Below are 19,383 nucleotides of genomic sequence, written 5' to 3' on the forward strand. Positions count from 1 at the left end.
GCTGAAGGGCTCATCCTCTAGGAAGGGGGATGGAGCCCGGCTGGCCCTGCGTCACGTGCGCGGAACCGCCCGCGGGGCGCGCGGGAGGGGGAGGGCCCTTCTGACCACAAGTTGGGAGCTGGCTTTGAGCAGCACCTGGTGGCCAAGCCGGTTACGGCGCCCCGCAAGGCGGTGCCGGCCGCCTCCCCGCCCACCCCGGCAGGGTAAATGCCGGCGTTCTGCGGCCCGCTCTCCTAGAGCCGCGACGCTGCGGACGAGATCATCCCCGGGGTTCTGTGCCCACTGGGCTCACGCACGTGCAGAACGCTTTCCAGGTGGGACAAGGCACGTTTGGGAGAGACGCGCATGGTAAAGGCCGGAGTGAGTCAGGGTGAAAAAAATGACCTGCTCCTTCCGCTCCTTTAGGTTACAATTTTCTAACCCTGAATCTAGGACAACGAATTTCCCATCCACACCAGACGCATTAAAATCTCAGAAAGGGGCCTCCCGGCCTGGCTTTCTCTGGCTGTCCTTGCCCAGGGAGGCTGATTCTAAGCTCGCCCCGTTTGCATGGCACCTGTGCCAACGTGGAAACAATCAGGAAGGCATGGGGTGGGACGGGAAGCCTAGTCCAAGAGCTTCCCTTACTTGTCTGCAATGATGCCCTGGGAGAGAAGAGGCAGAGGAGAGCCTTGCAAAGACGGAGCCTGGCTGGAGACGACAGCCCCGATGCCATTTTCATTGAGGATAGAACTTTATTTATTTCCAAGGGGACTGAGGGACTCATGCAAGCATCCTCACCTCTCATCTCTGCTACTGCCCTCAGCCTGCCTGTCTGCCAACCCCGGGCCCTACAGCTGCCGGGGGGGCCTTAGCAGGTAGAGGAAATGGGCCCGGCGAGGTGCCGGGCGAAGGCGCAAGGGGACTTCCTCGTGGGCTCCCTCCCGAAGCCCGTCCCGGATGGCCTGAAGCCGGTGCCGTTTCTCGCTGAGCCAGCGGCTCCCAGCCCTGCTCTCACCCCGGGCCAACTGATGGGGCAGCCTGACAATCCAGAAGGCCACTTTGGGCTGGGTATCGCCGTGGAAGCCGCTCAGTCCAGGGCTAGGGAGAGTCTGGGATGGTTCATTCTCTTCGTCCTCGGGCACCTGGAATCAGAACCACAAGGTCTCTGAGTTCAAAGGGACTTCTCTACCTGAGCAGGAATCCTCCGAGACATCATCTTGAAAAATGGACTTTGGTTGGAGACTTCCTGCCATGGTGAGCTCACTACTCCTTGTGGCTAACTCAACTTCCTCCTTCCCTCTCCTCTCCTCCTGTCACCCACTGCTCCTGGCCCCCAGCTAGCACCGTGCATTCATGGCGAGAGGGCCCAAGTTTCTTGGAGGCCTGGCTCTTGGACTCGGTCTCGATTCACTCTTCCACAGGAAGAGGTCTCCTGAGCCTTTCCCTCCTGCCTCACTCCATTGCTTTCAGTCTCATCCCTGCTTACAGACGCATGAACAAAGGGGAAGAGCAGCAGGAACTAGGTTCTTGGTCTTGCTCTCCTGTGCTCAAAGGCAGTGTTTCAGTCCCCCCTGCACCCCCTAAGCCCCAGTCCCTTTCCATCCTCTTTCCTTGGAAGGGTCCAACACTGAAGTACACTGGGCAACAGAAATGTGTCTGACCTTCCAGTCATCCTCCACATTCCCTTCTGAAGGCTCAATGGCAGCCACCACCTTCTCTGAAATCATTACGTCTCCGGTCCGATTATCAGTCACCTGTGTGGGTACGTGTATAGTGTTGGGGGGCAGCAGAACGAACCCCACTCCCTTCCCCGACGCCTCTCCTGCCCATCAGCGAGTTTCTTTCTCAGCTGTTCCGGGTATCGGGGCTGCGTCAAAGACAGAATGCGACAGATTTGGCTGACTAGAGGCAGGGACATGGAATTGGGAGCCGAGAGGGCCAAGGAGGCTGACCTTGTCTATCTGGTGGTGGCTGTAGAGAGTGCTGTTACCCAAGTGGCGTTGTTTCTGGTCCTCATTGTGGTAATTGGCTGGGAGGCTCCGAAAATCCACCGAAGGTGTCATGAGGCTGTCCACACCCCGAAGCAGATCCTCCTGGGAGAGCCCCGGCCAAGCGAGAGGAAGAGGGGAAGCCACGGGCGGGTGGAAGGGAGCCCAGAAAGGAATATGGGGAAGGGGTGTAAGCCACCCAATCCCCCATGAGTTCCTCCTCCCTCTTCCAAACTTCTGACCTTTCTGCAGCTTTCCTACCCAGTCCTTCCCGGCATCCCCCCCTCTCGGAGCCTCCGTCCCTCCCATCTTTATCTCCCTTTCCTAGCCCACCCTGTTTCCTTTGTATCTCATCCTTTCTCTGGGATCAAGTCATTTTAGCTGTGTCCCCCTCTTCTGGCCTCCCACTTTTCCTCCTCCCTCGGCCCTGCCTCACAATTGGCCAGCCCCCCCCAGATCTATGCCTTTGTGCTCCTGCTCCCCCATCCCTCCCTTCCCTCGATGCCGGTCCCTCGGACCCTCTGGCAGAGCCGGGAAACATTTCAGCAGCGCTTGTTGCCCGCCGGCCGCCGGGCCAGGCTGTGCCCCCTGCCAGTGGCCTCCACAGCTCACCCGGAGCAGGAGGCGGTTGAGGCTGCGGAGGAGGCTGTGGATGCCCAGCAGGCCCATGGAACCCAGCTCCGGCCCCTCGGAAGTGTCGGGCCCCCCGGGGGCGTGGCCGTGCCCGTGGGCACGCTCCGGGACGGAGACGGGCGCCGCTCGGTCCTCGGGGGTAGCTGCCAAGAGCAGGAGCAGCAGCGGCAGCAGGGGCTGCGGCCACATGGCGGGGCGGGGCCTGGGCGGGGGAGAGGGGCGGCGGTCAGAAGCCCCGCCTCCGCAAGCAGGCCGCGCCCCTCCCCAGGCGAGCCCCCTTCTCTTTCCCAAGCCGCGGTGGCTCCCGGCCCGGCCCTCGGACCGTCAAGTGCGAGCCGCCCCACAGAGGCGGGCTGCCGACCGGAGAACTGCCGCGTCCCCCGCACAACGGCCCCGGCCCGAGCCCGGGCGCTCCCGAGAACTTGCTGGGGGGGACCCCGCGCGGCCCGCGAGCCGGGCCTCGCTCCTCCGCCAGGCTCGGCCCTGCGCGGTGTCGGGGGGGAGCGTCCTAAAATCCGGCGGGGCCCGAGCGGCCCGGCCCTTTAACGTGCAGTCCTCCGAGCGGTCCTCCTGAGTCCAGGGGCCGCCCACCGGCCTGCCGTCCAGAGCCTCCAAGACCCCCTCCCCCGTGCCGCCCCCCGCCCGTCCCGTCCCACCGGAGCCCAGTCTCTTTAGAGATCCAAGGAGCGTGTCCAGCGGTCCGGCCCCGCAGCCAGGCCCCCTGGGGAGAACACGGAGGCCCCCGTCCCTCCGGCCTCCATACCCTGTCACCGCCTCGCTCCGCTTTCTCAAGGACCCAGTCGGCCTGGCCCCCCAGGCCCTTGTCTCTCTCAGACCGGGTCTCCTTGCGCAGGTACCGAAGACGGCTGAGCGTGTGCTGAGGGGGCGCGAGGGAATGGGCGCAGCTCCCACCCCGACTGAACTGAGGTCACAAGAGGCCCGCGCCGTCACAGAGAAGGCTGGAGCGCCCCGTCCCTTCGTTCCTAAAAGAACCCCCTCCTCTCGCGGGAGCGGCTTACTCTTCTCCGATCCTCCAAGGATGCTGTGTCTGAGAGACAGCTTGCACAAATGGGTAAAGAGCCCGAGGCGGGAAGACCTCTATTCCCAAAGCTGACCCCGACACATCCGGACTGTGTGACCCTGAACAAGTCATTTACCTCTCAGTGCTCTAGAACAGGGTTAAACTTTTTTTCCCCAAGTTTTTGCTGACTCCCGGTATGCAGGTATATAAAATAGGTATACACACCAAACTTTATTGATAATAAGATCCCGTGTGAGGTGCAGAATCACTCTTTAATAAGAAACTGGGCTCTAGACGATTGTAGAACCTCACTTTAAGATGCTGGGATTTAGACAAGACTCTAGAACCTTATTTAAGATGCATTTGGGTAACTCTAGAACCTCTAAGAAGCTGGTGTTTAGACAACTCTGGGACCTCACTTTAAGAAGCTGGGGGTCTAGATGGCTCTAGAACCTCATTTTAAGCTGGGCTCTAGATGACTCTAGAACCTGGCTTCTCTAGCAAGCTGGTATCTAGAGGACTCTAGAATTCAACTTCTCTTAAGAAGCTGGGATTTAGACAACTGTGGGAGCTCACTTTAAGAAACCGGGATCTAGACAACTCTCCAAGACTCTCATTGCAGGGGAGGTTTTCGCCTGCATCCGTTGTTTTCTCACCTGAGGGTTCCCTATACCAATAAAACCACAGACTCAGGCCCTAGCCCTATTTGTCCAGAGTGCCTTGTAGACAGTAGGAACTTCCTGTTTACTGTGACTTGGCGGGTACTGAATGCTCCAAAGTAGGTACAATGTGACGTCCTTTGTCCCTCCCCCAAATTCCAGTTCTGGAAAGGACCTCAGGGGCTTTTAGATTGAACCTGGATTTGAAGTCGGATCTTTGCAACACACCTGACAACAGCTGACTTTGCAGCCTGGGCATCTTTCCCCCCCGCCTTTTCTCAATAGTTTTTTATTTTCCAAATACATATATAGTTTTCAACATACATTTGAGACTCTGTGTTACAAGTTTTTCTCCCTCCATTGCTCTTCCCCTTCCCTATGACAGTAAGCAAACTGATATAGGTTTTAAATATGTGCAATCCTTTAAATATATCTCTTTATTTGTCATGTTGTGCAAGACAAATCAGACCGAGGGGGGAGGGAAACACAAGGAAACAAACAAAAAGGGGAAAATACTATGCCTCCATCCACATTCAGACTCCATATTTCTCTTTATATATTTATTTGATATTTCCCATCTCATCTATTGGAATCGCCTTGAATCACCACCTCATTGTTGAGAAGATCAAAGTCCATCACAACTGATCATCACATAATCTTATTATTGTGTACAACGATCTCCTGGTCCTGCTCACTTCACTCAGCATCAATTCAAGTAAGTCTCTCCAGGCCTTTCTGAAATCATCCTGCTGGTTGTTTCTTACAGAACAATAATATTCCATTACCTTCATATACCATAGCGAATTCAGCCATTCCCTGACTGATGGGCAGCCACTCAAGTTTCCAGTTGCTCACCACTACAAAAAGGGCTTCCACAAACATTTTTTGCACACATGGGTCTTTTCCCCTCTTTTATGATCTCTGTGGGGTACAACCCAGTAATGGCACTACTAGGTCAAAGAGTATGCACAGTTTGATAGTTCCACATGGCTCTCCAGAATGGTTGGATCCATTCACAACTCCACCAACAATGTACCAGTGTTCCAGTTCCCCACATCCCCGCCAACATGTGCCATTATTTTTTCTTGTCACCATAGCCAATCTAAGATGGTGCTTAATTTGCATTTCTCTACTCAATAGAGCATCCTTTCATGTGATTCGAAATACAGCTGGGCTTATTGACCACTAAGAATGGCAAGCTTACTATTCCCTAAGGGAGCCAGTAAATCTTGAGCTCTCTCTACCACATAGGGATTCAGAGGGATGAGTATCAGATCTAGAAAGAAATGAGACAAGGGACAGCCACACATGGATAAATGTGTCCAGAGCCCTGCATGAGGGGACATGTAAACAGGTCACATAAAAGAGCACTTTCTGACCCTGGCACAAGTTTTTTTCCTATGTCAGTCAATAAGCATTTATTAAGCACTTGCTATGTGTTAAGCACTGAGGACACACAAAAAAAAGTAAAAGACAGCCTCTGCTCTCAAGGAATTGGCAGTCCAATGGGGAGACAAGACACAAACAGCTATGTACAAACAAGATTTGATTATGGTTTCAGAGCTTTTTGAAGGTCTTTTTCTTTGGGTCCATTTCTTCTTTCACAATTCTGACTAATATAGAAATATATTTTACATGATTGCACATATATCACTCCTTGAATTGCTGACCACTTTAGGAAGAGAAAGATAGCGGAAGGAGGAAAAAAATTGGAACGCAAAATCTTGTAAAAATGGATGCTAAAAATTGTCTTTATATATAAAGGGAGAAATAAAATTTTAAAAAATACCAAGTGGACGAGCTTTCTCAGAGGGAACAGAGCATTTCAGTTCAACCAAGAGAGTCCTTGAGTTCATGCATAGGAAAATTCCCCCAAATCTCTAAGGAATCACAATTGAGAAACCTATATTCGCCTTATAAGTCTAATTCTTCCCAAAGCCTTTTCTTGCTTATCAAAGACTCTCTCCACAGAGAGTTTGGAAGCAGGTGCGTCCTTTCTTAAATCAGGAAAGTAGAAAATGTATCTTCTCCCAAGCTGTCACCCCAACTCCCCCTCTTAAGCAGTTCGCCAGTGTAGTATCACCAATGAGGAGAGTCAGATGCAAAAGTTGCCAGCTCGAAGCCAGAATTGCATGTGTAACCTTCTATAGTACCCATTCCCAAGCAGCTTTCTTTAGCCGTGTTCATTTATCAATTTTAAATTTTCTTCTTACACTTATTAATTGGCCTTTTTTGTTCCTTCTTTGTTTATATGTTCCCTATGAATGTAAAGTTTCTGGAGTTAGGGTTAGGGTTAAGGTAAGAACAGAAGGCAGACTCTTGACTCTTCACAATGATATCATTTTGATCCTTTTTGAGAACACAGGACAACAAGCGACCAGAGTTTCTGGAATACAAGATCTGAACCCCTTCCTTCACATTTCTATTACTGAATTTATATGTTTTCAATCAATCATCCAACAAGTGTTCATCAATCTTCTCTTGGGTATTGGGGATTGAAAGCATAAACAGTCTTTTCTGTCAAGATGCTTACCTTTTAGCAGAGGAGACGATACATACGTATCCACATATATAGGCAAACTAGAAAAGAATAATTTTGAGGGTGAAGAAGGGAAAAGGCACTAATTTTTTCCTGTTGTCTCTCAGAAATATCAATTAACGAAGGAAGCAGTGTTAAACGTACTGGGATTCACTCTGTGACCAGGGTTCAAACTGTCCAACCCCATTCCCTACTCTTATTATGACTCAAAACAACTAAGGCCAGGTAACATCTCTGGTTCTACACCCCAATCTTCCCTAGCAGCCTTGGTAAAGCTGGCCCATGGGGAATCATACTTCTTCTGTCCTGAAAGTGTAATGCAGATGTAGGAGGTACAACTTTTTCTTGGAAAAGGTGATTTTCTTACATGTAAATCTCTGCTCAGATATAATCCATGAGCTTTCTCTTACCCTACATGCACACCTCCCCACCCTGAGAATGGCCCTTAGCACTGTCTTCTCCTTTCCCCACAGGGCTCAATTTTTAATATCATCTGATGTGATTTTATGTTTTACCTTCTATGTTGTTTATATGGATTCAACTTAAATTACTCTACCTTTTGTGTAGGTTTTTTGTTTTTTGTTTTTTTTTTTTTTAGAGATTTGTAGAGAAAGCCATTCTACATGTCTGGAAATTGAAGATTTTTTGCTTTTAGTTTTTCTAGGGACAATATCAAATCTTGGACTATTTAAAACTCAGGTTGTTTTCAAACTACTGCCTAGGTATTCTCATATTTCATCTTTTTGATGCCAACTTTTTTTTTTTTTTTTTTTTTTTTAAGCTCGGGTGAAAGACAATACATTTATTCTTTTGACACTTTTTTTTTTTTTGAGGCAATTGGGGTTAAGTGACTTGCCCAGGGTCACACAACTTGGCAATGTTAAGTGTCTGAGACCAGATGTGAACTCAGGTCCTACTGATTTCAGGGCTGCTGCTCTGTCCATTGCACCATCTAGCTGCCCCAGTACATTTATTCTTTTTTTTTTTTTTAATAGCTTTTTATACACAAAACATATGCATGTGTAATTTTTCATTATTGACCCTTGCAAAAACTTCAGTTCCCACTTTTCCCTTCCTCCCCTCCACCCCCTCCCCTAGGCTGGTAGTCCTGTACATAGTACATTTATTCTTAACACATTTTTTCTGACCAGATTTTGCCCAGGATTCCAGTCTATCAAGTTCTTTCATATACAAATGACTCCAGGATGGAGTCATTCCTGATTTCCATTGGGATGGCCAGTTGGGATTGAGAAGTCCTGTCTTAGTAAATGGACCCTTCTAGGGACAGGCAGGAGCAAATACCTTCCTCTACAGAGTCAATTTTACCAGCAGATTAAATGATTTTTATTTCTTACCCAGAGCTCAAGGTTTATTTGACAGAAAGGGAACTGAAAAAGGAGATGGATAAGAAGGAAACAAATTGGGCAGGAGGTTAAAGGGTATTAAAAGGCAGTCAGTGCATGGTGTCCCCGCAGAGGGCAGAGATAAAATTGTGGGGTACTTGAGAGTAGAAAAGGAGCAAAGACAGAAGGACACAAAGTGGGGATCCTACAATAGAAGGGAAGAGATTGGGAGAAAAATACTAGGTTTTCCCAGGGGCAGGGAAAAAAGAATGTTGAGGACCCCAAGAAGATACAAAAGGCCAGAACAAGAAGATAGGGGTTTATGGGGGACATCGAAATCCCTGAGGAAAGAAAAGGAGGCTGGAGGAAAGGACACCGGGGTAATAGAGGGGAGGTGGTAGAGAGGAGGGCCCCAGGTGGGTTGAGACAGAGATGGAGAACTAGAGACTTCGATCATTAAAGTAGGACACTATTAGTCACCACCTCCAGACCCTGCCTGAATATTGTGGAGGGAGGGGGGCTCAAAGACTAACTGCAGGAGAACCTCGGGAAGGGGTGGGGTGGGGACAGAATAGTTCTAGGGTGCTCAAGGAAAGGGCCTGGTTGGCCCAAGGAAGGAGAGGAATATTAGGGTACCAGGGTTCTGAGGATGAAAGAAATCTGGGAGAAGAGGACGTTTTGGCAGAGAACTCCAGGGTCCCCCGGAGGAGAGTGGATGGGATGGGGAGGAGGCACGGCTCGGGGTCCCAGGTAGGGTAAGGGGGCGGGAGGGTGTCTAAGGGTATGGCCAGAGCTTGTTGTAGACGTGATCCAGGTTCCTGCAGAGGAACATCGAGAGCGACATGACCCCGAGCTAGGGAGAGAGGAAGGAGACACGCGTGGGTCAGAGGTGGAGCTGCCGGGGGCTGGGGACAAGGGTGGGGTGAGGTTCGCGGGTGGGGACAGAGGCGCAGAGGCCGGCGGGTACAGAAGCAGGGGATCGCCGGTCCTGGGGCTGAGCTGGTCCTTTATTCGCAGCTCGGGGACCCTCCCAGCCGGCAGGCTGACCACAAGGACGAGCGCCTCGAGGTCAGACGCTTCCGCGGCAGCCAGCACCCCACCACGGTGGGCTGGGACCCCCACGAAGCGCTCCCGTAAACCGGGCCCTGGTTGGACAAGGGCGTCCCTGAACCGCTGTTCCCGACCCCCCCTGACGCAGATGTCTCTCCCTCCAGCCCCTGGCAGCGGGAGCCCCAGGCCCGGGCGTGCGGCAGCAGCACCAGCGTCAGCGCCACCGCCGCCACCTGCAACGGGACACGCGCGTCAGCCCGCCCCGGGCCTGCTTCTCCCGCCCGCTCGTCGGGGCAGCGCTCTCCGCCCCGCCGCCCACTCCCCTCCCCGAGTTAGTCCTGGGCTTCTGCGGAGCAGCCCCCAGGAGTCGGCCGGAGGGGTCCCGCGGTCACTGACCTGCACCGGGGCTGGGGTCCGTCTGACCGCAGCTGACTGAGGTGGGGACCCCCCCCGCTCCCCGTCTTTGGTCAGTGTGGGAATGCCTCCGCGGAGAGAGAGTGGGGACTCTGGAGCTGCCCCGCGCTAAATCCCCTCCGTCCCTCCGCTAAGGGGGGGGGGGCTGCGCTTGCCAGCGCGCCGCCGTCCGGTCCCGCTCTTGGTGGGAGCCGGCAATCAGAGCGGATCTGGACCGAGCCGGAGGGCTTTGGGGGGAGGCGAGTTCGCGAGAGAGAGAAGAGGACATTGGGGAAAGGTCCTCCCGGCGCGAGAAAGTGGCTCGGCTTGAGCCCCTTTTGGAGACGGGAGAAGCGGGGTTTGGGAGAGGCGGGGAGAGGGGCGGAGGAGGGAAGCGGGGTTCGGGAGAGGCGGGGAGAGGGACGGAGGAGGGTAGTGGGGTTCGGGAGGGGCGGGGAGAGGGGCGGAGGAGAGAAGCGGGGTTCGGGAGAGGCGGGGAGAGGAGCGGAGGAGGGAAGCGGGGTTCGGGAGGGGCGGGGAGAGGGGCGGAGGAAGGAAGCGGGGTTCGGGAGGGGCGGGAGAGGGGCGGAGGAGAGAAGCGGGAGAGGCTGAGGAAGGGGAAGGAGGAGAGAAGCGGGGTTCGGGAGAGGCGGGGAGAGGGGCGGAGGAGGGAAGCGGGGTTCGGGAGGGGCGGGGAGAGGGGCGGAGGAGGGAAGCGGGGTTCGGGAGAGGCGGGGAGAGGGGCGGAGGAGGGAAGCGGGGTTCGGGAGAGGCTGAGGAAGGGGAAGGAGGAGAGAAGCGAGGTTCGGGAGAGGCGGGGAGAGGGGCGGAGGAGGGAAGCGGGGTTCGGGAGGGGCGGGGAGAGGGACGGAGGAGGGAAGTGGGGTTCGGGAGGGGCGGAGGAGGGAAGCGGGGTTCGGGAGGGGCGGGAGAGGGGCGGAGGAGGGAAGCGGGGTTCGGGAGAGGCTGAGGAAGGGGAAGGAGGAGAGAAGCGGGGTTCGGGAGGGGCTGGGAGAGGGGCGGAGGAGTGAAGAGGTTCGGGAGGGGCGGAGGAGAGGGGCGGAGGAGTGACGAGGGAGCGGGTACCCAGGCGCCCCCGGAGACTGGCTCCTCACCTCGAGCAGCCCCAGGCCCAGGCTGACGCCCACGATGGAGATGAGGTTGTTGTGCAGCCAAGTGAAGATGCTCCGAGAGCAGCCCTGCGGGAGCCGGGCCAGGGAGTCAGGGAGCTCGGGCTAGCTCCGCCCTCCCCTGGGTGCCAAGCCCACCCCCCACCCCCGGCAGTCCCTCCCCACCCGGCGCCCCCTCGGCCCCCCAAGCCCTCACCTCCTGGTAGACTCCGCTGTCTGCCGACGTCAGGCAGAGCTCGCCCGAGCGCAGTCGGGCCGGGGTTGCGGGGCTGCCCACACGGGGCAGGATCACGGGCACGCCCGCGGCAGAGACCTCGGTGGCGCGGGCCCCGGAGCCCGCGGCAGGCTGGCTGGCTCTCGGGGAGTCCGCAAGGCCCTGGGACGTGATCAGCACCGAAGTGTTCTGGCAGGAGCAGGGCACCCGATGAAGCGGTCCGGGCGGCTGCGCCGACGGCTCCAGGTCGGCCCCGGAGGAGGTGGAGCCCCTTCCGCCGCCGCTGAGGGCGGAGCCGTTGAACTTGAGGGAGGATGCCCGCAGCCAGTCCTGGGGAGAGGTCCAGCCGCAGCAGCGAAGCTGGAGACAGGCCGGAGTCAGGGAGGGGAAGAGACGCTCCTCAGGGAGCCTCCCGGGGGACCAGGGGCGCCCGGACAGCTCTCGGGGGAACAGTGGGTTTGGAAGGGCGTGAGATGGTGGCCGGGAGCTGTGGGGGGACAGCTGGGAAACGGGGCCCCACCTGGAACTGCACAAAATCCCAGTTCTCAGCGGTGCTGTAGGCGTCCGGGTACTTGTGATAATTGTCGATTACGTCCAGCACGATGTCCTTCACCTTGCGCTCCAGCTGGGCCCGAGAAGGGGTGGAAGAGACACAGACCGCCGGCTTTCCGGATCTGGGCTCTGCCTCAGCTGTCTCGGGTTCTGTCTCCCCTCCTTAGTCTCACTGGCCCTGGGCCTGCCTTCCTCCACCTCTCAAGTCTTCCATCTGCTCCTTTATCCCGTAGCATTCTTTTTCTGCCCCCCCCCTCCGCTGCTTCTTGGCTACTTCCCCTCCCTCGGTGTGCCCCCCTTTTCTGTGTCTGTCTAGACTGGAGCCTTTCCGGGACTGCCTGTGCTTCCACTCTCCCCGCCTGCCTCTGCCTCCTCTCCTTTCCGTCTGCTCCTCGCCCTCTCTCGGGTTCCTGCCAGCCATCTTCGCCCCTTTCTGTGAGTGCCCTTTGCAGGCCTAGCCCCTTCCTCTCCTCCTGCTCCTCTCTCTCAGTCAGTCTCTAGCTCCCTGATTTTGTTGTTGCTGCAGTTATTTTGTTCTGCTTTTTAAATTTCCCCGGCCAGCGGCCAGGGCTCACTCACCAGGCCATGTTGGGTGTAGATGAGGACTCCTATTGTGATCTGGGTAGCAAGCAGGAGCAGCAGCAGACCAAAGTACTAGGGAAAGGGGGCAGAATTAGGACTTCCATCTAGGGGTCAGGGGGAAAGGGGGCTGGGAGAAGGGGAGAACCCCTAGAACTGCTCAGGAGGTTGGAAGGTCCCTAAGGAGACAGGAGGACATGGGGAATTGGGGTCATCCAAGAGGGAGGGTCTCAGAGGATTTTCAGGGGCGTCTCCAGTTTGTGGAGTCCCAGGGAATATTTGAGGACCACTCACAAGGCCAAGGAGGCACCGGATCTCTTTGAGGGCTCCAAGGCAGCCAAGGAGGGACAGGAGGCCAGTGAGAACCCCCGAGGTGGCCAGTACATAGGACCATACTTTCAGCGGTGTAAAGGACAGGCCTGCAAAACACCCACAGAATGGTTGGGGGGAGGGAGGCGAAGAAGAGGCCTGGGTGAGGCTCACGGAAGAGACACATCCTGGAATCCAACCCCCTCCTTTGGTGAGTGGGGAAACAAACTCAGAAAGGGGAATATACTTGACTATAGTCAGACAGGAAGCTTCTAATTCACACCCCCACCGCTGCTTCCTAGGGGCCCGGGGAAGGTGTCCCTGGGTGGGGGCTCAGAGTTAAGGGCTAAGACAGTAAGGATTGAGTTAGAGAATCCCTCACCCAGGAAGGAGGCAAAGCTGTTCTTGTCGATGAGAATCCAGAGACCAAAGCAGAAGACAAGGCTGCCCAGGACCTGAGGGGGCAGGGAGGGTTGAGTGGGGGGCTAGACATGGCTGCAGGACGGTTTCGGGCAGGGTGGTGGTGGGAGCAGGGATTGGGGTGGTTTAACTCACGAAGAAGAAGACGTTGAAGACAAAAAGGAAATATTTGATGAGGCTGAGACAGCCCTTATCCACCATGTTCTTCACTTGGGTGTTACTGACAGAAGACCCAGGGAACACAGAGACTTGGAGATCCTGAGAGGCACACAAGTCAAGACTTCAAGTCTCACTCCTGCTTTGAGTGCCTTGACTCCTCATCCCCTGTTACCCCTGAGGCACCACGGGCTCCAAATCTTATCAGTTTTGATTTCACTCATCGGCCAGAGAAAGAATAGAGCAACAAATTGCGGTGCAACTAAAAAAGAGCTAGAAAATGAAACCACAATCTCTATCTAGACAGCAAGGATCATAGACCAAAAAAAAAAAAAAAAGGCTCAGTCCCTACCCCAGAAAAATGTTTATTCTGCTGGGGCACACAGGTCAGCTAAGAGGGGAAGTAGGTAGAATCAAGAGTCATCTTGACTGAGTTCAAAATCCAGCCTCAGACTCTTAGTAGCCGTATAACCCAGGGCAAGTTACTTTGTCTCAATTGCTCATCTGTCAAGTGAGCTGGAGAAGGAAATGGCAAACCTCTCCAGTATCTCTGCCAAGAAACCCTATGTGGGTCATGAAGAATTAGACACAACAGACACCCCCAATGAACAAAATAGTTTGGGGTTTGTTTGTTTTTGACAGCAGGAAACACTATGAACCAAGGGAAATAGGAAAGAGCTCTAACACTAGAATCTTGAATCCACTCCAATGTGAAACAACTGAAGTAGCCTTTGATTTTTAGGGCTCTCTGCCTTCAGGCTCTCCCTGGTCATTCCATTTCTTCTCTCCACTCTGCCCTCCTCATCTCCCTAGTACCCTGCCCAAGGCCTCTCATGGCTCCCCTCTGCCTCCAGGGCAGTTTTCTCTCCCCATCCTGCATTCCAGTCTGTTTGAGTTCCCCATCTTCTCCACTCCAGCTACAAGAAGGTTCTCTTTCTGTGTTCTGGTCTTTCCCCACCACTCCTGTGCATTCACATTGCAGGCCTATGGCTGTAGCCACTGTGGTCTCCGTGCTCTGACCAAGAGAATCTCCATGTTGGTAAGAACAAGATTCCCAGAAGTCCAGCATTCTCTCTGCTTGTTGAACCCTCATCTTTAGAAGGAAGGCATGTGGAAAGAGGAGTGCTGATTCTGTAGTCCTAAGGACTTGGCTTCAAAGCCTGCCTCAGATCCTTGCTTCTAGTGTGAGCCTGGCCAAGTCACTTTTATTTCTCCGTCTCAAAAGCCCCTTCCCCACAATTCTCATGATTTTTCATGCTGTGATCTTTCTTCAACCCCTAACTCTAGCATAGCTGCCTTCATGAAGCCTTTCCTGATCCCCCAGCCCGGGGCATCAGATCGTCCCAAAGCTGCAAGGAGACTTTGGGAATCGTGCTCTCAAAGTTTACAATCTAGTGAGGGAAACGTGAACAGAAATGAGCTCGGTGCTTTATAAAATAGCAGGTGCTGACTGTGGAAGGGAGGGAGAGGCTGAAGGAGGGAGGAGGGAGGCCACCAGAGGGAGATTCCCAAAGAGGAAGCATCCGCAGTCCTCCTCCTCCCAGCCCAGACCCAGATGCAGCCACAAACACAAATACAGCAACAGACCCAAACTCACACCCAGACACAGACACAGATATAGCAACAGACTCAAACCCAGACACACATGCAGACTCAGACACACAGAGATATAGATATGACAGCCACACACATAAATACATACAGAGACACCCAGACACATACATATGGACACACATGCTGACGCACACACACATCCAAAACCAGACCTACGAGTACAGATACACTGACATAGGTACAGATACAAAACGCAGATTCATACACACAGAGACACAGACACAGATATGGATAGACACACAGACCCAGACAGATCCCAGACACAGGCGCGCACACACACCTCCTCTAGGTCCCTGTTCTCCTTGGTTTTCTCTGAGTCCCAACTTTCCTTGGGGTCCCTGATCTCCTCAGAACTGTCTGAGGTCCTGATCTTCTCAGGCTCTTCAGGTTTTCTGATATCCTCAAATCTTACAAAACTTCTTCTCTTTCTCTCCCTGGGGTAGCTGGTCTCTTTAGAGCTCTCTGCATCTCTGACCTCAGTCTCTTTGGGGGTCCTGGTCTCCCCTAGCTCCCTGGTTTCTGCAGACTCCTCTGGGCCCCTGATCTCAGTTTTCTCTGACCCTCTCTGCCCTTCAGTCTTCTCTGGGCCCTTGATTTCAATTTCCTCTGGGCCCCTGAGCCCCCGAGACTCCTCCGGGGTCCTGATTTCCTCAGATCTCTGTAGACCACTGGTATCTTGGAAGCTATGAGGGTCTCCTGTTTCCTCTTGTTCTCTGGTCACTGCTGTCCCCGAGGCCTGAGGGGACCTCTCCCTCGCCTTCATGGCTCTGGGGATGTGGGGGACAGAGAGGGATGGACGGGGGGTGCAGAGCAGCCCCTGCTTGGGACTCTGCCTTCATCCAGGTGGTCTCCTTAGCCTAGCCTAAATCAGAGCAGGCTCTACCTCATAGAGACCGGATGACCTCACGGATGAGAGGCTCCGGGTCACTTGGCTGGCCCTCTGTGTACATCTCTGCCTCAGAGGCTGAGAGGAAGCTGGAATGGCCGGCTGGAGGGGACCTTGGAGAGCGCTCAGTCCGGGTCTGTCCCCGCTCTGAGGAGGAAAGGGGGGCTGGGGGGGCTGTGGCTGCCCCAGAGTCCCGGGCTGCACACCTGTCTTTCTCAGGGTTCTGTCCGCCTCTCCCGGTGGGACCCTGGGTCTCTGTGCGCCGCCTGAGCCTCTCCGGTAATGACTGGTTGGGTCTTTCCCTGAGTCTCTGCCCCCTGGGGCACAGCACCCCCCCCCAGGAAGTACAGTGACTTCCTCCCGGGCACAGCCGCCGCCTGAGGAAGTGGGGGGAAGGGAGGCCGCCCAAGAAGGGGAACACCGGGGCTCTGGATGGCGCGCGGGGTTGAAGGGGGAGGGGGCTCATGGGCCGGGACCTCGTGTCGGGGGGCGCGGGGCAGCCACGAGCCGCCCGGTAACGAATAACGGGCTGGGAGAGGCTTCCCTCGATACTCAGAGCTCTCCGGCTGAGACTGTGGAGAGCGCTGGAGCGGCGCTCGGGGCGAGGAGAAGGGGAGGGGGCGAGGAGAAGGGGAGGGGGCGAGGAGAAGGGGAGGGGGCGAGGAGAAGGGGAGGGGGCGAGGAGAAGGGGAGGGGGCGAGGAGAAGGGGAGAGGAGAAGGGGAAGGGGCTCGGCTCTGCAGCGCTCCATGTCCGCGGGCGGGAGGAGCTCGGGCGCCTGGGCTGTGCGGGCGGGCGCGGGGGGCCAAAAGGCCGACGTGGGAGGCAGAAGCAGGGCTCCAGCGTCCGTCCCGCGTGGGCACGGGGGGGGTGCGGGGTCCCGGGTGCGGAGAAAGCCGCTGCAGGGGTCCCTGGAGCGCTTAGACGCCCCCCCCCCCAGGCTAGAAGGAAAGGTGCGCTCACCTGGCAAGAAGCCCCGGCTCCGGAGGCCAGCGGCTAGACCGGTCACCGCCCACTCGTGTGGTGGATGGACTGGGGGAGACCTGACCGCCCGGGGCGAGCTGGCAGGCGGGGGGGCGGCATCAGCTTCCCCGCCTCCCCCCCCCCGTCCGGAAAGGGTCGGAAGGCGATGATTGGCTTGTGCTTTGGAGGGGGCGGGGCATGCTTCCAGAGGCCCCGCCCCTGGAAGACTTGGGTTGGAGAGGGGGCGTGGTCGTCTTGGACTCCGCCCACGACCTCCCCGCTCTGAGCTACTCCTTTCCCCCCCAAAAAAGTGACTTCGTCCCATCTGCTCCTCAGCCTCAGGGGAAGTCGAGTTCTGGGTTTGCGGCGCGGGAGAGAGGCTCCGGGGTCTAGCCTAGGGTCTAGGTGGCCTGAGGCAGCCCCCGAGCTCTAGATCGGAGCTCCCTTGGGCGGCGGGGGAGGGAGGTGCCCCAGAGTCCAGGTTCAGGCGTGTTGGGGGCCGGGGCGCGGTCCCGGATTCTGGCGACTTTTAGTGTCCAGGTTTGGAGGCGCACGAGACGCTTCCTGATTGGGAGGCCTGCTTTCTGAGCGCTGGTGTGGGGGCTTGATGCTGGGGGGGGGGTGAGAGACAGAGACAGAGGGAGAGAAAAACAGACAAGGGAGAGGGGGGAGGGAGGGAGGAGAGAAGGAAAGAGGAGGGAAACAGGAAAAAGAAGGGGGGAGAGACAGAGACAGAGGGAGAGAAAAACAGAAAAGGGAGAGGGGGGAGGGAGGGAGGAGAGAAGGAAAGAGGGGGAAACAGGAAAAAGAAGGGGGAGACAGAGACAGAGACAGAGGGAGAGAAAAACAGACAAGGGAGAGAGGGGAGGGAGGGAGGAGAGAAGGAAAGAGGAGGGAAACAGGAAAAAGAAGGGGGGAGAGACAGAGACAGAGGGAGAGAAAAACAGAAAAGGGAGAGGGGGGAGGGAGGGAGGAGAGAAGGAAAGAGGGGGAAACAGGAAAAAGAAGGGGGAGACAGAGACAGAGACAGAGGGAGAGAAAAACAGACAAGGGAGAGAGGGGAGGGAGGGAGGAGAGAAGGAAAGAGGAGGGAAACAGGAAAAAGAAGGGGGGAGAGACAGAGACAGAGGGAGAGAAAAACAGAAAAGGGAGAGGGGGGAGGGAGGGAGGAGAGAAGGAAAGAGGGGGAAGGGAAAAAGAAGGGGGAGACAGAGACAGAGACAGAGGGAGAGAAAAACAGAAAAGGGAGAGGGAGGGAGGGAGGAGAGAAGGAAAGAGGGGGAAACAGGAAAAAGAAGGGGGAGACAGCGACAGAGACAGACACACAGGGAGACAGAGAGAGCCACAGAGAGACTCCTCTGGGGAGAGCCCGGTTCTAGAGACACTCGGGAAGCTCAGCCGTGAGGGAGGAGTATAACGGCCGGGAGCTTGGCCCGGGGGTCTCTCCTCGGGCCTCTGGGATCTCAGACCAGGCGCCTCCTCGGGCCTGTTTTGTTTCCTGCAAAGGGAGGGGGTTGGGCTCTATCTCTGTGAGCCGGTTCGGTCAGGGCCCCAGGAGGTCTGCCCCTCCCCCCGTCACCCACCTACGGGATGGAGACTGGGGGCACTAGCCGGCGGCCAGGCTGCAGCAGAAGGACGGAGAGCGGCCGGCCCAAGAGGGCATTTCTGCGGGGCGGGCGCCGTCCGGACCATGCCCTACCAGAATGGAAGGGGGGCTGGTGCCATTTCCAGGCCATGCGGAGTGCAGGGGGGGACGGGAGGTCTGGCTCCCTGGGGACGGGCCATGCTTAGCTCTTGGGAGCCGCCTCCTCTTCCGCTCTCACCCACCAGACGCGGGACTCTTCCGCTCTTTGCCGGGGGCTTCCCCTGTTATTTACAGATGGCCTTGGGGCAGCCCCTGAAGGCGGGGTCTGGCTCAGCCAGCTTCCTGCCCTGCCTCGCGGGAGTCCAGCTCTGCTCAGCCCTGGGGGCTCTCACTGCAATCTCGTCATGGGGGGGGGGGGCTGCCTGCTCAGGTGGGGGAGCACTGGGGCTAAGTGTAGGGCGGGGTCAGGGAGGAGCCCATTCTGACCCTCAGCACCACCCCTGAGCTTTCTTGCTCCCGTTGGGGATCCAGCTGAGTGCTCCTGGGTAACACCCACAGTCGATTTCTGGAGTGTCAGTGAGGGTGGGGGCCTCTGTCTTTTCCTCTCCTGGTTCTTCACTGTTCTCTTCCGGTGCAGGGGAAGGCGGATGGCTGGGGCCGCTGCTCCTGCAGACCCTGGACCCTGCTGCTAACCTTTGACTCTGGATCTTGGAGCCCCAGCTGGCCGCCTTGCCCTTGGATCCCTGGATCCCTGAGCGCTAGCCACCACCCTACCTGCGGCTCCTGGCCCATGTCTCCCAGTCCCCAGATTTTGTCTTTCTCTGTGACATTTGTCTCCTGCTTTCTGTCCTCATCCAGGGCCACCTGCGGCTGACGGCTCCTGCACCGTCATCTGGGCGCGAGGGAGGGGCCCTGGGCGGAGGAACTGGGGCTTCTCCAGCTGGGAACAAGTCAGTGGGAGCCGGCCCGGTTCCTATGTGGCCCTGGGGCTGTGTGGGGCCCAGGAGCTCCTCCCTCCCCTCCCCACAGAGGAGGCTCCGCCCCCATGACTGTGCAGGTGAGTGGGACCGCTTTATTTGCCCGTCTGGGCTCCAGGTAGCATCGGTTCGGCTTCCTCCCTGCCAGGGCCAATGGCAGCCAGGGCGAGGCCCTGTGCCCGCTCACCCCCCAGGCAGTCTTTGGCACACGTGGCTTGTGGCCCCGGACCTCACCTGTAACCGAGATAGAGGAGAGCTCTGAGCCCGGGGCGGGCCCAAAGGGTGAGCTCAGAGCCTGGGGCGGCCGGAGCCCGGAGCCCAGGGCAGTCCCGCTGGAGAAGGCCGCCTCTCCGAGCCCCGCTTTCCCTTAATTGGGTTCGTTTCCGCAGCC

The 19,383-nt window shown here is 56.5% G+C and overlaps 2 protein-coding genes across 4 annotated transcripts; both read right to left on the bottom strand.

The window, feature by feature from the left end:
- Window positions 1-714: 714 nt before the first annotated feature.
- DKKL1 (dickkopf like acrosomal protein 1) lies at window positions 715-3,521 on the bottom strand. Of its 2 annotated transcripts, none has more exons than XM_074308181.1 (5): window positions 3,367-3,521; window positions 2,583-2,805; window positions 1,935-2,075; window positions 1,644-1,736; window positions 715-1,124 (listed from the first exon to the last, which is right to left on the bottom strand). In XM_074308181.1, exons 2-5 carry the CDS (start codon window positions 2,790-2,792, stop codon window positions 831-833), a joined length of 738 nt encoding a protein of 245 aa, XP_074164282.1. In that variant the 5' UTR covers window positions 2,793-2,805; window positions 3,367-3,521; the 3' UTR covers window positions 715-830. The 2 variants fall into 2 exon arrangements, with proteins under 2 accessions (XP_074164282.1, XP_074164283.1); XM_074308182.1 differs by lacking the exon at window positions 3,367-3,521 and adding an exon at window positions 2,926-3,011.
- A 4,621-nt stretch (window positions 3,522-8,142) lies between these two features.
- Window positions 8,143-16,588, bottom strand: CD37 (CD37 molecule). 2 transcript variants are annotated; one of them, XM_074308179.1, is made up of 10 exons: window positions 16,431-16,588; window positions 15,675-15,785; window positions 12,948-13,070; window positions 12,775-12,847; window positions 12,378-12,502; window positions 12,084-12,158; window positions 11,473-11,577; window positions 10,935-11,312; window positions 10,724-10,807; window positions 8,143-9,018 (listed from the first exon to the last, which is right to left on the bottom strand). In XM_074308179.1, exons 3-10 carry the CDS (start codon window positions 13,011-13,013, stop codon window positions 8,941-8,943), a joined length of 984 nt encoding a protein of 327 aa, XP_074164280.1. In that variant the 5' UTR covers window positions 13,014-13,070; window positions 15,675-15,785; window positions 16,431-16,588; the 3' UTR covers window positions 8,143-8,940. The 2 variants fall into 2 exon arrangements, with proteins under 2 accessions (XP_074164280.1, XP_074164279.1); XM_074308178.1 differs by lacking the exon at window positions 15,675-15,785.
- Between the last annotated feature and the right edge of the window lie 2,795 nt (window positions 16,589-19,383).

This window comes from Sminthopsis crassicaudata, chromosome 3, assembly GCF_048593235.1.
Source record: "Sminthopsis crassicaudata isolate SCR6 chromosome 3, ASM4859323v1, whole genome shotgun sequence".
In the NCBI taxonomy this organism is placed as follows: Eukaryota; Metazoa; Chordata; class Mammalia; order Dasyuromorphia; family Dasyuridae; genus Sminthopsis; species Sminthopsis crassicaudata.

Excerpts from the sequence above, each read along its gene's own strand:
- CD37 (XM_074308178.1), bottom strand. The coding sequence starts at position 13,013 with ATGGTGGATAAGGGCTGTCTCAGCCTCATCAAATATTTCCTTTTTGTC. Across the intron at positions 12,503-12,774 it reads CAGCTTTGCCTCCTTCCTGG|GCCTGTCCTTTACACCGCTG; the intron begins GTGAGGGATTCT and ends GGTGTTTTGCAG. Across the intron at positions 12,159-12,377 it reads TCCGGTGCCTCCTTGGCCTT|TACTTTGGTCTGCTGCTGCT; the intron begins GTGAGTGGTCCT and ends CCCTTTCCCTAG.
- DKKL1 (XM_074308181.1), bottom strand. The coding sequence starts at position 2,792 with ATGTGGCCGCAGCCCCTGCTGCCGCTGCTGCTCCTGCTCTTGGCAGCT. Across the intron at positions 2,076-2,582 it reads TCAACCGCCTCCTGCTCCGG|GAGGATCTGCTTCGGGGTGT; the intron begins GTGAGCTGTGGA and ends GGGCTCTCCCAG. Across the intron at positions 1,737-1,934 it reads GCCACCACCAGATAGACAAG|GTGACTGATAATCGGACCGG; the intron begins GTCAGCCTCCTT and ends GTACCCACACAG.